Consider the following 11,916-nt stretch of genomic DNA (forward strand, 5'->3'; position numbering starts at 1 on the left):
CGCGCGTGCGCGCCGTTCGCGAGACGCGAACGCGCGCCCGACGCCGCCGCGGACGCGCGAGACGACGCGCGCGGTGGTGACGACGCGCGGACGCGACGTCGACGCGAGGACGCGCGTGTCGACCGGACGAAGACCTCGACGCAGACTGTTCGCCCACACGACGGTGCGCGTCGACATGAATTCGTGACACCGCGGCGCGCGCGCGCGCGCGCGAGCGACGGGCGCGCGCGCGGCGATGCGGGCGAACGCGGACGCGCTGCTCGCGAGCGCGGTCGTGGAGCTGTGCCCGTATCGACGCGCGCACGTCGAGCGGTATCACGAATGGATGTCTGACGAGGACACGCTGCGAGCGACGGCGAGCGAACGGTTGACGCTGGCGGAGGAGTACGCGATGTGCGAGCAGTGGGCGAGGGATGAGACGAAGTGCACGTTCATCGTTCGCGACGCGCGGACGCGGGAGATGGTTGGGGATGTTAATTTTTTCTTCGGCGTCGACCACGATGACGCGGGCGCGGCGGAGATCGAGTGCATGATTGGTGAACGGTCGATGCGACGAAAGGGGTACGCGAGAGAGGCGTTGGAGGTGTTCATGGCGTACGGGGCGGTCGTGTTGGGGGTCACGACGTTCGTGGCGAAGATTGGGTTCGATAACGCGGCGTCGCTGAACTTGTTCGCCGGTTTGGGATACGTCGAGCGGTCGTCGAGCGAGATTTTTCGCGAGAAGACGCTGACTTTGCCGGCTCGAGACGCGCGCACGGGGGAGGTGCATTCGAGGTTTCAAGATCGGTGGTCGCGCGTGCGGGTTCAATCGTACGACGCACACGAGGCGAGACGTCTCGAGGAAAAATCGTGATTCAATCGTGCGACGTGCGGGCATGTTGAGTGTTGATTTGTAAAGCCAATTAAGGATTTGGTACCGGTACCGGTAAATATTTACAAAATCGATACACCATCTGATGGGTCACCCGGGCGAGTAGTACAATACCCGGTACTGTCAACGTAAGCATTCTTCCATCTGTGGATCGTGTTCGGCGAGTTCGGGTCTCGGGATTCCGTTCACTGGACAACACGCGACGCCAATGGTGGACCGCGTCAATGTTTCGATTTGCGCTCTGGCGAGTTCCGGATTGCGTACCCAGGTATCGTAGAACTCGAATGGACATTTGGCAACACCCTTGTCTCCATCACCGCTGGCGTAAACGCCGGTATACCCTCGATGCAGAAGCTTGAAGAGATGGTTTTGCGATTGATCGTTGGCTCGAGCGTCTCGAATCGCCGAAATTGAAAGCTGCGCGTAATTCATCGAGTTCTCCTCTGTGCCGCATTCGCCGAGCGTTCGGCCGTCTGCGGCGACGATGCAGGAGTGTCCAAAGTAAGAATACACGCCGTCAAATCCAGAGGCGTTGGCCACCGCGACGTAGATCCCGTTACACCAAGCCATACATTTCGCCATCATGATTTGTTGCTCTTTTGCGGGATACATGTACCCTTGACATCGAACCACCAACTCGGCGCCCTGTGTCGCGCACTCTCGCCAAATTTCAGGATAGTTCCCATCATCACAAATTATCAAAGATATCTTCATCCCTTTCGGGCCTCTAGAGACATACACTCTATCTCCCGGGTACCAGCCCTCGATGGGACACCAAGGCATAATTTTTCGATACTTTTGAACAATTGCCCCTTGGTCGTCGACGAGCACCAACGCGTTGTACGGCGCCTTTCCCTTGACAGAGCTATCATTGACCTCCCCGGTGATTGAAAAAACGCCCCATACGCCAACTTCTTTACATACCGCACAAAATTTATCCGTCGCAGGTCCTGGGATCGTTTGCGCCGTAGCTAGACATTCTGTTTTGTCGTACATAATCCCCATCGTTGAATATTCTGGAAAGATTATTAAATCCATGCCTGGTAAACCGCGTTTGACGCCTCGAACGACATCGCAAATGGCATCGACGTTGGACATGACCTCTTCGTGCGTGTGTAGACGAGGCATTTTATATTGAAAGACGCACACACCGACGGTGTCGGGGGAGGATGAGATATCGCCATGGCGTGACATGGGTCGACAAGTGAGGAAAGGAGAGAGGAACGGAGGACTTTTCGCGAAAAGTCGCGAAAACTTTTCGGATTTCGCTACATACAGCAGACGTTTGGGGAGGGGGTAACGTGACCAATCATGACTCAGTCGTCCCGTTCCTCTACGCGCCGCTCTTGCCTCTGAACAGAGTCTCCCTCAGGCACCGGCCGGCGACGCGCGATCGCGCCTTCGCAGGTGCGATCGCGTGCGCGCTCGCCCACGCAGGGTACGTCATGTCCAACGATTCCACCGTGCTCTGATCGCGGCGGGCTCGAGCCGCGCGGAAATGTAATAACAAATGTGAAACCAGCCCGCCGCAGTGTCTCGCGCGCCGCGACGCCTCGAGCCCTCGCGCCCTCGAGCCGCCCGCGATGGATAAGATCGCCCCCGTCGGTCGTCGCGCGCACCTTCTTCCAGACGGTCGCGTCGCGTACGAGTGGGAGCAGACGCTGGAGGATGTCACCGTGTACGTCGCGGTGCCGCCGGGAACGCGCGCGCGCGATCTCGACGTGGCGATCGGGAAATCCACGCTGCGCGTTGGCATCGCCGGAAACCCGCCGTACTTGGAGCACGCGCTCGCGGAGACGGTCAGGCCGGATGAGAGCGTGTGGACGCTGGAGGACGGCGAGCTGCGGTGCGAGCTCGCAAAAGTCATCAGAGGGAAATCTTGGAGCGCACCGTTCGAGGCGCACCGCGCGAGCGCGAATAAAGAAGAGTGTGAGGCGGATTCGAGGCGCTTGATGCTCGAGAGGTTCCAGAGGGAGAATCCAGGATTTGATTTCAGCGACGCGACGTTTGACAAACCGCCTCCGGACGCGTCTACGTTTATGGGCGGCGTCGGCGCGTAGAGCGACGATGGATCCGCGCGTTGTTGGTCGTACATCGTTCACGTTTCACTGTGTTGATGTTGGACGACGCCGGGCGGTCGACACGATCGATGTTTGATCGCGCGCTCTCGGCGCCTCAGAAGACGACGTGCGCGGACGATGCCGGTCGAGTGCCCATCCGTCATGGACGTCTCAGATGACGACTTCGACGCGCTGGAAGAAGAGATCAGTGCGATACAAAGTCATTCGATTCGGTTGATGGCGAGGAACTGGCCGAGAGTAGAAGAGGACGGCACGAGCAGAGGCGACGCGCCTCTCTCGCGCTTCAGGCTCTCGTCGGGCGACGACTCTCGAGACGAAGCGATTGGCGTCGACGCGGAGTCGGGCGAGCGCGCAGAGAAGTGGATGGCGCACGCAGAGAATACATTGAAGACGCACTCGCACGCGTCGACGATAGCGTCGACGGAGAAGATTCTGGTGGAGTTGTCGGATACGGCGACCACGCGAACCGTCCACGATGTCGAGAGCGAGTTGAAGAAGAGTTACTCTCGAATGAGCTTGCTGATCGGAGCGAGCGCTGCGATCGCGTTCACGTTCGTCATCGCACGGTTGGTGACGATATTCGTCTTTTACCGGCGCGCCACGTCACCGTTGCGAGTGGTGGAATCGTTGGCGCTAAGAGGTCTCTCCAATCTGCCCGCGCCATTCGTGCACCCGGTTACGCTCATCGAGTTCCAAAAAAAGGCGATCGACCATCTTAGCGAAGAAAAGGTCGTTCTCTTGGAACGCTTGCGTTTGAGTAGGAAGATGGCGAATGAGCAGCGATCGATTGCATCGACGTGGAGAGACGCGTTCGTCAAATGTCGATCCGATAAGCGAGACGAGTTTGTCGATCGAGCGGCGTGCGCCGCGTCCTCGCTCGAGTGGTCGCCCGCGTGGTCACTCTATGCCATCGACCGGTCAGGATACTTACGCGTGCCAGCCAAGGCGATGAAAAATACCGCAGACGCGACGAAATCGTTTATTCGTCGCGCGTTATGTCCGTTCCTCATCAAATGTTGGCCGTCGCTCGAGACGTCGCGACGCAAGAGAAACGAATGACGCCGCGGTAGAAACTCGCCGCGCGATTGAAATACAAATCTTCCGTAGTTACTGTACAAGCGATGAGCCATCAGACCCGTCCCTACACTACCTTCTCCCTCCGTTCGACGCGACGTCTGGTCAATTCGTCACCGAAGACGCCACCACCCGTCTCCGAGCCTCCACCAATCCCTCCAATTCCGCCGTCTTCACTCGCCCCGACTGCACCATCTCTTCCAACACATCCCTAACGATCCTCACGCACGCCTCTTTGGCGCTCGCGCACGTCCCACCGACGTGCCGCACCTCCATCGCGCACGCGCGTCCGCCCACCTCTCGCGTCGTCGCGCACGCCCCTCGCACCTCCCTCGCCCGCTCGCGATCGCACCGAACGACGCACACGCCCGTGAAACCGTCGCAATACTTCACGCCGAGCGATTGCGCGCTCCGACCGGCGCCGACGTCGCCGAAACACTCGCGCACGCTCGCTCGTAAAGTCTCGAGCACCGATCTCTGCGCCTTCGTCGACGACGCCTCTCGCCCGTCGTCCAGCGCGCGTCCGTCGTTGGCGACGACGCGAACGACGAGGTATCGATTCTTAAACCGAACCATCGACGCGCGCGGCGCACTGCGACGCACCGCGGAGGACGCTCGATCGCGATGAGGAATTTAATCCCACGCGCGCGCGTCACACGTCCACGCCGGCGCCTCTCGCGCGCCATCGTCGACGGTCGATGCAACGCGGACGGTCGAGGAGTGATCTCGTCGAACGTGGATCGGCGCACTCGCGTTCGCGGTCGAACAGCGACGCGATGGACGTCGAGGGCGGAATGCTCGGTGGATCGAGGAGCGATGCCTCCTCGCGCGCGTTCACGGCTCGGCCGAACAGCGTGACGTCGCGCGCGCACGCGTTCTACGCGCGTGACCCGATGCGAACGAAGCAGATCCTGGCGGTGGCGGCGGCGGTGTGCTTTTTGTTGGCGTTACGATGCAGTTGGACCGCGGCGTGGGTGTTCGTCGCGTGCGCGGCGTCGCTCGCGTTCGCGGCGCACCTGGCGAACTGGGTCATGCGCCTGGACGAGGGGAGCGAGGACATGCGAGCGGTGAGTGATGCGATCAGGGACGGCGCCGATGGGTTCTTTACGACGCAGTACGGGTTGATTTCGAGACTGGCGGTGGGCGTGGCGGGCGCAATTTTCTTCACGTATCTGTTTCGAGCGACGACGCGCGAGCAGCAAGAGGCTGGTGTCGGGGCGTTTTCCATGGCACTTTTGACCACGGTGAGCTTCATTAGCGGTGCTTTGTGTAGCGGGGTGAGCGGGTACGTGGGGATGTGGGTGAGCGTCCGGGCAAATGTGCGCGTGGCGTCGAGCGCGAGGCACGGCGCGCGCGAGGCGCTCACAGTGGCGCTTCGCGCCGGTGGGTTTGCCGCGCTCATCGTGGTCGGCATGACCGTGATGGGGGTGACGGTTCTCTTTGCGCTTTATTCGTTCCTGTTCTCCGTCGGATCGCCGGGTGGGATGAGCGTGCACGAGATACCTCTCATGCTCGTTGGATACGGTTTCGGCGCCTCCTTCGTCGCCCTCTTTGCACAGTTGGGCGGAGGTATTTACACCAAGGCCGCAGATGTCGGGGCCGATTTGGTGGGTAAGGTTGAGCAAGGGATCCCGGAGGACGATCCAAGGAACCCGGCGACGATCGCGGATTTGGTCGGCGACAACGTCGGCGATTGCTCCGCGCGAGGCGCCGATCTCTTTGAATCCATCGCCGCTGAGGTCATCTCCGCCATGATTTTGGGCGCCACCATGTCCAAGAGCGCGGGTATTGACGATGCCACTGGATTTATCATGTTCCCGCTCGTCATCCATGCTATGGATTGCATTGTGAGCGCGTGCGGGATCATGTCCATCAGCGAGACGTCCACTCGTCGCGAGGATCCGTACAAGGTGCTCAAGGGCGGATATAACGTCTCCATCTCACTTGCGGTCGTCGGCTTCGGCCTCGCGTGTCGCATTATGCTTGCCTCGGCCAAGTATCCTGGGGCGTGGTTCTACTTTTACCTCTGCGGCTTGATTGGCATCGCGTGCGCGTACGCGTTTGTCTTCATTGCGCAGTATTACACCGATCATCAGTTCCCGCCGGTTCGCGTGATCGCGGAAGCCTCCACCACAGGGCACGGCACGAACATCATCGCCGGTGTCGGCGTCGGGATGGAGTCGACTGCAGCTCCCGTGATCGTGATCTCCATCGCGATCATCAGCGCTTTCTGGTGCGGGAACTCGAGTGGGATCGTCAACGCCCAGGGCACGCCAATCGGCGGTTTGTTCGGCACCGCCGTGGCGACGATGGGCATGTTGTCCACCGCGGCGTACGTGCTCACCATGGACGTGTTTGGCCCGATCGCGGACAACGCTGGAGGGATCGTTGAGATGTCGGAGCAACCGGAAAGCGTCCGAGAGATCTGCGACGAGCTCGATGCCGTTGGAAACACGACAAAGGCGACGACAAAGGGATACGCCATCGGATCAGCCGCCTTGGCGTCCTTCCTTCTCTTCTCCGCCTTCATGGACGAGGTGAGCGCATTCACGGGTAAGCCGTTCGATCAAGTCGACATCGCCATTCCGGAGGTCTTCGTCGCTGGTTTACTCGGAGCGGCGCTCGTGTACTTGTTCTCTGCCTGGTCCATCACCGCCGTCGGAAGATCCGCGCAAGAGGTGGTGAGAGAGGTCCGCCGACAGTTCTCAGAACGACCCGGGATCATGACTGGCGAGGAGAAGCCAGATTACGCGCGATGCGTCGCAATCGTCGCCGCGAGCGCCCTTCGTGAGATGGTGCGACCCGGGGCGCTCGCCGTGCTCAGCCCCGTGGCCGTGGGAGTGATTTTCAAAAATTTGGGCGTCGCGACGGGGCAAGAGTTACTCGGCGTGAAGTGCGTCGCCGCGTTCTTGATGTTTGCCACCGTGGCTGGTATTTTGATGGCGTTGTTCCTCAACACCGCCGGTGGGGCGTGGGATAACGCGAAGAAATATATCGAGACAGGGGCGCACGGTGGTAAGGGAAGCGAAGCGCACAAGGCCGCGGTGTCGGGCGACACCGTCGGCGATCCCTTCAAGGACACCGCTGGACCGTCGATTCATGTCCTCATCAAAATGCTCGCCACGATCACGCTTGTGATGGCACCGATGTTCATTGATTCCACCCGAGCATAGAATGCAAGTTTTAAAGAAAAAGGTCAGGTTTGAATTAAAATAAAACGTTTGACATTGCGAGAGCGACATATCTGTACAGAAATTTGTCCGTGATTAATGACGCATATTGTTGACCGCCGCTTGGCCCTGCATCAGACCCATGCGGATCGATTGCGAAGCCTCCGCGACGGCACCCGGACCGGACGGGACGAAAATGGTCGAGTTACCTTGCGTCGTACCGACTTCCTTCATCGTGTCGAAGTATTGCGTCATCATCATCATCTCCAACACGTCCTTGCTCGAGATGCCGTCAACGGACTCTTGGAAATCGACGACGGATTCGCGAAGACCGGCGATAATGGCCTGACGCTGACGCGCCATACCGGTACCCGCCAAGTACTTAGATTCGGCGTCGGCCTCAGCCGCCTTGACGACCATGATCTTGTCCGCCTCGGCGCGGTCCTGCGCCGCGACGCGCGCGCGCTGCGCCGCGTTGATCTCGTTCATCGCCTGCTTCACTCGCGCGTCCGGCGCGATATCCGTTACGAGGGTATTCAAAATCTGATAACCGAACTCATTCATCGATTTACTCAGCAACTCCTTGACGCTCATCGCGATCTCCTCCTTGGACTCGAAGACGTCGTCCAACTTGATCCTGGGCACCGTCGAGCGCACGACGTCGAACACGTACGATCGAATCTGCGCCCGAGAGTCCGTGAGTTTATAGAACGCGTCGTACAAGCGCTTCTCCTCCCCCGCGAGCACTTGATACTGCGTGCTCACGACGATCATCACGAACACGTTATCCTTGGTCTTCGTCTCCACGCTCACGTCGAGCGATTGCACGCGCGTCGACAGCGCGCCCGCCACCGCCTGTCCCGTGAACGGGTTCACGAAGTGGCATCCCTCGCGCGCGAAGAACGCAAACTTCCCACACTGTTGAATAACCTACGCGCGGCGACGGATTGCACGACGCGTCGTCAGTCTTCACGCGCCGTCCCGCGCAATCGAACGTCATCGCGCACGTCATCGCGCGTCCCACGTCCGTCCACGGCCGTCGTCGTCGCCATCACGCACCTGCACGGTCCCGGTGGGCACGCACGTGAAGCAGCAGCATCCGGTGGGCGCCATGGCGCGCGCGTCGACGTGTGCGCGCGGCGTCGCGGGGTCTCGCGCGTGTCGATATTTCTCGCCACGTGGCGACTGTCGACGCGCACCCGGTGTGTGCGCAAACAGTATACGACGACGTGTGTGTGCAAACAGTCTACGTCTCGCCACGTCGCGACGACCCCATCGCATTCGCGCGCGCCCCGCACTCATCATGCGCGCGTCGTCCCTCGCGCGATGCCCCGCGACGGCGCGGACGGGCGCGAGACGTGGACGTGGACCCGCGCTCCCGTCCCGTGCGCTGCGAGACGGTGACGCGCACGCGGCGTACGTGCGAGACGCGGCGAACGCGCGGGCGCCGCCCGAGCTCGCGAGCGTGCTTCGCGTGCTCGAGGCGCAGGGAATGACGCTGGTGGAGCCGCGCGCGCGACGCGGGATCCATCCGTTGGTCGTCCCGCTCGCCGTGGACCCGGTGGAGGGGGTGACGATTGGGTTGTACGTCAAGGGGGAGGAGGATTGCGCGAGCGTGGTGCGGGTCGCGGGCGAGGGACGACACTTGGAGTTGTTGGGGAGAAACGCGAGCGAGTACGTGCATCGAGCGATCGTGGAGGAGGAGTGGAGGAGCGATGAGACGGAAACGGTGGTGGCGGCCGCGGCGGGGGCGGTTGGGGTGAGTTTGCATAACCACGGCGCGTTTAAGACGAGCGGGAAGGAGTTCGACGTGTACGTGACGACGCAAATCGGAAAGTTTCCGTCGTCCATGGAGGGATTGGTTCGCAGACATTTGAAACGCGACGATGTGCAGTCGGCGCTCATCACGTGCGATCTGTACAAGTCGACGTTCGGGGAGTGGGGATCGTCGCACGCGTTCGTGGCTGATTTATACAACGATTTGGGACGCGGCGAGGAGGCGCGTGACGCGGCGAGGAACGCGCTCCAAACGCCGTGGGCGACGGTTGGAGGCGATAAAACGATCAAGCGCATGCTGGATCTCGCGGGTTGGTCCGGGAAGACGGTGACGGAGATTAAGGAGGTGCTCGAAACGAGACGCGGTCCGAACGCCGCCGCGTTCGACGGACCAAAGAGCGAAAAGCAGCTCGCCAGAGAAGAGGCAGAGCTCTTGCTCGACCAAGTCGCCGCGGGTGAGATCGAATCGGCCACGGTGAATCAACGTCTCGCCGAATGTTACATGAAGGCTGGAAACTCCACTCTGGCCAAGTTTGTCATGTGTGGCAGCGGCTCGCCCGCGTGATCGACGCGACCGTCTCACGTCGACGCGATCGCGCGCGCGGCATACGCTTTCACCAACGTATTCATTATTTAATCATCAATATTCCCAGTCGCCGCGCGTCCGCGACTCCAATCTCATCGCGACGACGTCTCGCGTTCGCGCGCGTCGCTTGAACCGTCTCCGAGCTGTCTCGCGCGACGAGAACACACGCCTCGTAGCACTTTTCTCCTCAGAACGAGGCATGCACGACTTTGACGACACCGTGCGAACGTCGCTAAATGAATCTGACTTCAATTTGACGACGCGCTGCCCACGAGTTAGCCCCGCATCGCGCGTTCGAGCCGTGAGTCCGACCGCGCGCTTTCCGGAGACGCGTTCCGCGGCGCAGCGCGCGCGACCGGACTCACGTCGTGTCGCACGCGAGCCATCCCGCGCGCTCGCTCGCGAGCTCCGCTTTGATGCCTCCGATGAGGCTTGTGTGTGGTCGAATGACGTGGATCGCTCGGCGTCGCGCGAGTCCACGCCCGCGCGCGTTGAGTACTCTCGTCGGCGCGCCGAGCGTTTCAGCGACGCGGCGCTCGATGGCTGGAGCGCACCCGAGCGGTATACCGCCACATCGGACGATGAGAACGCCAATCCAGAAAACGTGCAGCGTGAATTGATGCGCATGAAGCGTCGCGGGTGCGATCGTGCGGAGAAACTTTTGCACAGCGTCTCGCCCGTGAGAGAAAGTGAAACTCGGAAACGCCACAAGGTGTTTCGCGAGCTTCAATCCCTGCACGACTCGCAAAAACTCGATATTGTCATCCATGGGGACGTTATTAGAGAAGCTCGAGGCTCTCAAGCTGAAGGGTTGATCGATCGTAACGTTTCCATGAGTATCGTAAAGGAACAAAATTGTGTACGTCGATGTCGACCCATATTGTAATCAAAGCCGTGTATCGAATCCTGTCCAGTGTGATCATCGTTGAGATCGTCACGCGCGTCGGAACGTGCGGGACCGTGATAGACGTTTGACACATCGGGAGCGCATGCGGGGCATGGGGCACGTCGAGGAGTGAGGCGTTTGGTTTCGGCGATATCGTATCGTCAAATGCTACTCGTGAGCCACTCAGCTTCTCAAAATCCATCGTCGACGTCCTCCTCCGCCATCATGTCCGCCATGGAATCCGTACCCATGAAGTCTTCCTCCGCCATGATGTCGTCATCCTCACGCGTCGCGAACACTTCGTCCTCGGGTTCTTCCTTGAGCGTCTTCGCGGGCGCCGTCGATAGCTTTGACGCCGAAGGCTTTCCTTTTCGCTTCTTCGCCTCCGCAGTCTTCGCCGGTTTCATCCCCGGTACCGCGAACGCGTCTGTTGGCTCCTCGAACACCACCGTCGGTTTCTCCTCCACCTCAATCGGCTCTGGCTCGATCGGCGCCAGTTTCACCTTTGGCGGAAGCGGCGGATACTTTGCTCGAACCTTCTTAAACGCATCCAACGTAGCGTACGGCATCCCGGTCACCGGATCCTTATACTTCGCCGGTAACCCCGTGATGACGCACACGCTCGGTTTCACAGGCACCGGCTTGGCTTCGTCTCGTCGCAGCGGCGCCGGCGGCTCGGCGCCGCGCGCGAGCTCGATCGTCGACGCGCCTCCGTCAACCTTCGAAGAGCTCCGATAAATCAGCGACGGACCCTCGTATTTCTTGCCCGTCGTCGGTGCCTTCTTCTTCATCTCCGCCTCCAGCGTGAGCAACCGCTCGAGATCGAGCAAGTTGTAGTACTCGGTGACCTTTGTCTCCTCCATGAGCTGCTCCTGCGACGGCATCACGTACACAATTCGCTCTCTCTCCGTCGTCGGTTTCGCCTCTCGCTCCTTTCGCATCTTCTCACTCCGCTCCAATATCGCTTGCGCCGTCGACCGCTTCGACTTTCTGATTTCCACATCCGCCGCCGCGACCGCCGCGCGCGCGCGCTCCGCCGTCGCGTCCCGACGCGACCCCCCCACCTCGTTCACCTCGCGCACCGCCCCCACGCGCGCCCCACCCCCCGCGCGTCCACCATCCCTCCGTTCCGGCGCCTTGAGCGTCTTCGCCCGTCGCTCGCGCTCGACGCGCACCTCGCCCTCGCTCTCCGAGCTCTCGTCGTCGTGAAAATCCGCATCCACGACATCCTCCTCCTCGCTCTCGCTCGCGTACGCCTCGTCCCCGCTCTCGTCCGCGAACGCGTCTTGCGACCAGAACGCTTCGTCCGCGTCGTCTTCGTCCTCGAGGAGCGCGCGCATGCGCGTCCCGCGCGTCGAGCGATTCGGGAGCGCGGAGACGTACTCGGCGTCGGCGTCGGCGCGCATGACGCGACGCGCGCGCGACGACGCGCGTTCGATCGCTCGCGCGGGTTCCACGCCTCGCGCGCGCGC

The 11,916-nt window shown here is 61.1% G+C and overlaps 10 protein-coding genes across 10 annotated transcripts; 6 read left to right on the top strand and 4 right to left on the bottom strand.

The window, feature by feature from the left end:
- Window positions 1-235: 235 nt before the first annotated feature.
- Window positions 236-853, top strand: OT_ostta04g03750 (Acyl-CoA N-acyltransferase; the record flags this gene model as incomplete). Its single annotated transcript, XM_022984560.1, has 1 exon — window positions 236-853. The coding sequence occupies one exon, from the start codon at window positions 236-238 to the stop codon at window positions 851-853; it is 618 nt and encodes a 205-aa protein (XP_022838817.1).
- A 141-nt stretch (window positions 854-994) lies between these two features.
- On the bottom strand, window positions 995-1,999 carry OT_ostta04g03760 (Carbon-nitrogen hydrolase; the record flags this gene model as incomplete). Its single annotated transcript, XM_003078865.2, has 1 exon — window positions 995-1,999. One exon carries the CDS (start codon window positions 1,997-1,999, stop codon window positions 995-997), a length of 1,005 nt encoding a protein of 334 aa, XP_003078913.2.
- Window positions 2,000-2,454: 455 nt separating this feature from the next.
- Window positions 2,455-2,931, top strand: OT_ostta04g03770 (HSP20-like chaperone; the record flags this gene model as incomplete). The annotated part of the gene is made up of 1 exon (XM_003078866.1): window positions 2,455-2,931. One exon carries the CDS (start codon window positions 2,455-2,457, stop codon window positions 2,929-2,931), a length of 477 nt encoding a protein of 158 aa, XP_003078914.1.
- Window positions 2,932-3,069: 138 nt separating this feature from the next.
- OT_ostta04g03780 (unnamed product) lies at window positions 3,070-4,011 on the top strand (the record flags this gene model as incomplete). Its single annotated transcript, XM_003078867.1, has 1 exon — window positions 3,070-4,011. The coding sequence occupies one exon, from the start codon at window positions 3,070-3,072 to the stop codon at window positions 4,009-4,011; it is 942 nt and encodes a 313-aa protein (XP_003078915.1).
- A 120-nt stretch (window positions 4,012-4,131) lies between these two features.
- On the bottom strand, window positions 4,132-4,602 carry OT_ostta04g03790 (Ribonuclease P/MRP protein subunit; the record flags this gene model as incomplete). The annotated part of the gene is made up of 1 exon (XM_003078868.1): window positions 4,132-4,602. One exon carries the CDS (start codon window positions 4,600-4,602, stop codon window positions 4,132-4,134), a length of 471 nt encoding a protein of 156 aa, XP_003078916.1.
- A 200-nt stretch (window positions 4,603-4,802) lies between these two features.
- OT_ostta04g03800 (Pyrophosphate-energised proton pump) lies at window positions 4,803-7,199 on the top strand (the record flags this gene model as incomplete). The annotated part of the gene is made up of 1 exon (XM_022984561.1): window positions 4,803-7,199. The coding sequence occupies one exon, from the start codon at window positions 4,803-4,805 to the stop codon at window positions 7,197-7,199; it is 2,397 nt and encodes a 798-aa protein (XP_022838818.1).
- A 93-nt stretch (window positions 7,200-7,292) lies between these two features.
- Window positions 7,293-8,309, bottom strand: OT_ostta04g03810 (Band 7 protein; the record flags this gene model as incomplete). The annotated part of the gene is made up of 2 exons (XM_003078870.1): window positions 7,293-8,126; window positions 8,256-8,309. 2 exons carry the CDS (start codon window positions 8,307-8,309, stop codon window positions 7,293-7,295), a joined length of 888 nt encoding a protein of 295 aa, XP_003078918.1.
- A 190-nt stretch (window positions 8,310-8,499) lies between these two features.
- OT_ostta04g03820 (unnamed product) lies at window positions 8,500-9,537 on the top strand (the record flags this gene model as incomplete). The annotated part of the gene is made up of 1 exon (XM_003078871.2): window positions 8,500-9,537. The coding sequence occupies one exon, from the start codon at window positions 8,500-8,502 to the stop codon at window positions 9,535-9,537; it is 1,038 nt and encodes a 345-aa protein (XP_003078919.2).
- A 220-nt stretch (window positions 9,538-9,757) lies between these two features.
- OT_ostta04g03830 (unnamed product) lies at window positions 9,758-10,444 on the top strand (the record flags this gene model as incomplete). The annotated part of the gene is made up of 1 exon (XM_022984562.1): window positions 9,758-10,444. One exon carries the CDS (start codon window positions 9,758-9,760, stop codon window positions 10,442-10,444), a length of 687 nt encoding a protein of 228 aa, XP_022838819.1.
- Window positions 10,445-10,635: 191 nt separating this feature from the next.
- OT_ostta04g03840 (YL1 nuclear) lies at window positions 10,636-11,850 on the bottom strand (the record flags this gene model as incomplete). Its single annotated transcript, XM_022984563.1, has 1 exon — window positions 10,636-11,850. One exon carries the CDS (start codon window positions 11,848-11,850, stop codon window positions 10,636-10,638), a length of 1,215 nt encoding a protein of 404 aa, XP_022838820.1.
- Between the last annotated feature and the right edge of the window lie 66 nt (window positions 11,851-11,916).

This window comes from Ostreococcus tauri, assembly GCF_000214015.3.
Source record: "Ostreococcus tauri WGS project CAID00000000 data, contig chromosome 04, whole genome shotgun sequence".
NCBI classification, from domain to species: domain Eukaryota; kingdom Viridiplantae; phylum Chlorophyta; class Mamiellophyceae; order Mamiellales; family Bathycoccaceae; genus Ostreococcus; species Ostreococcus tauri.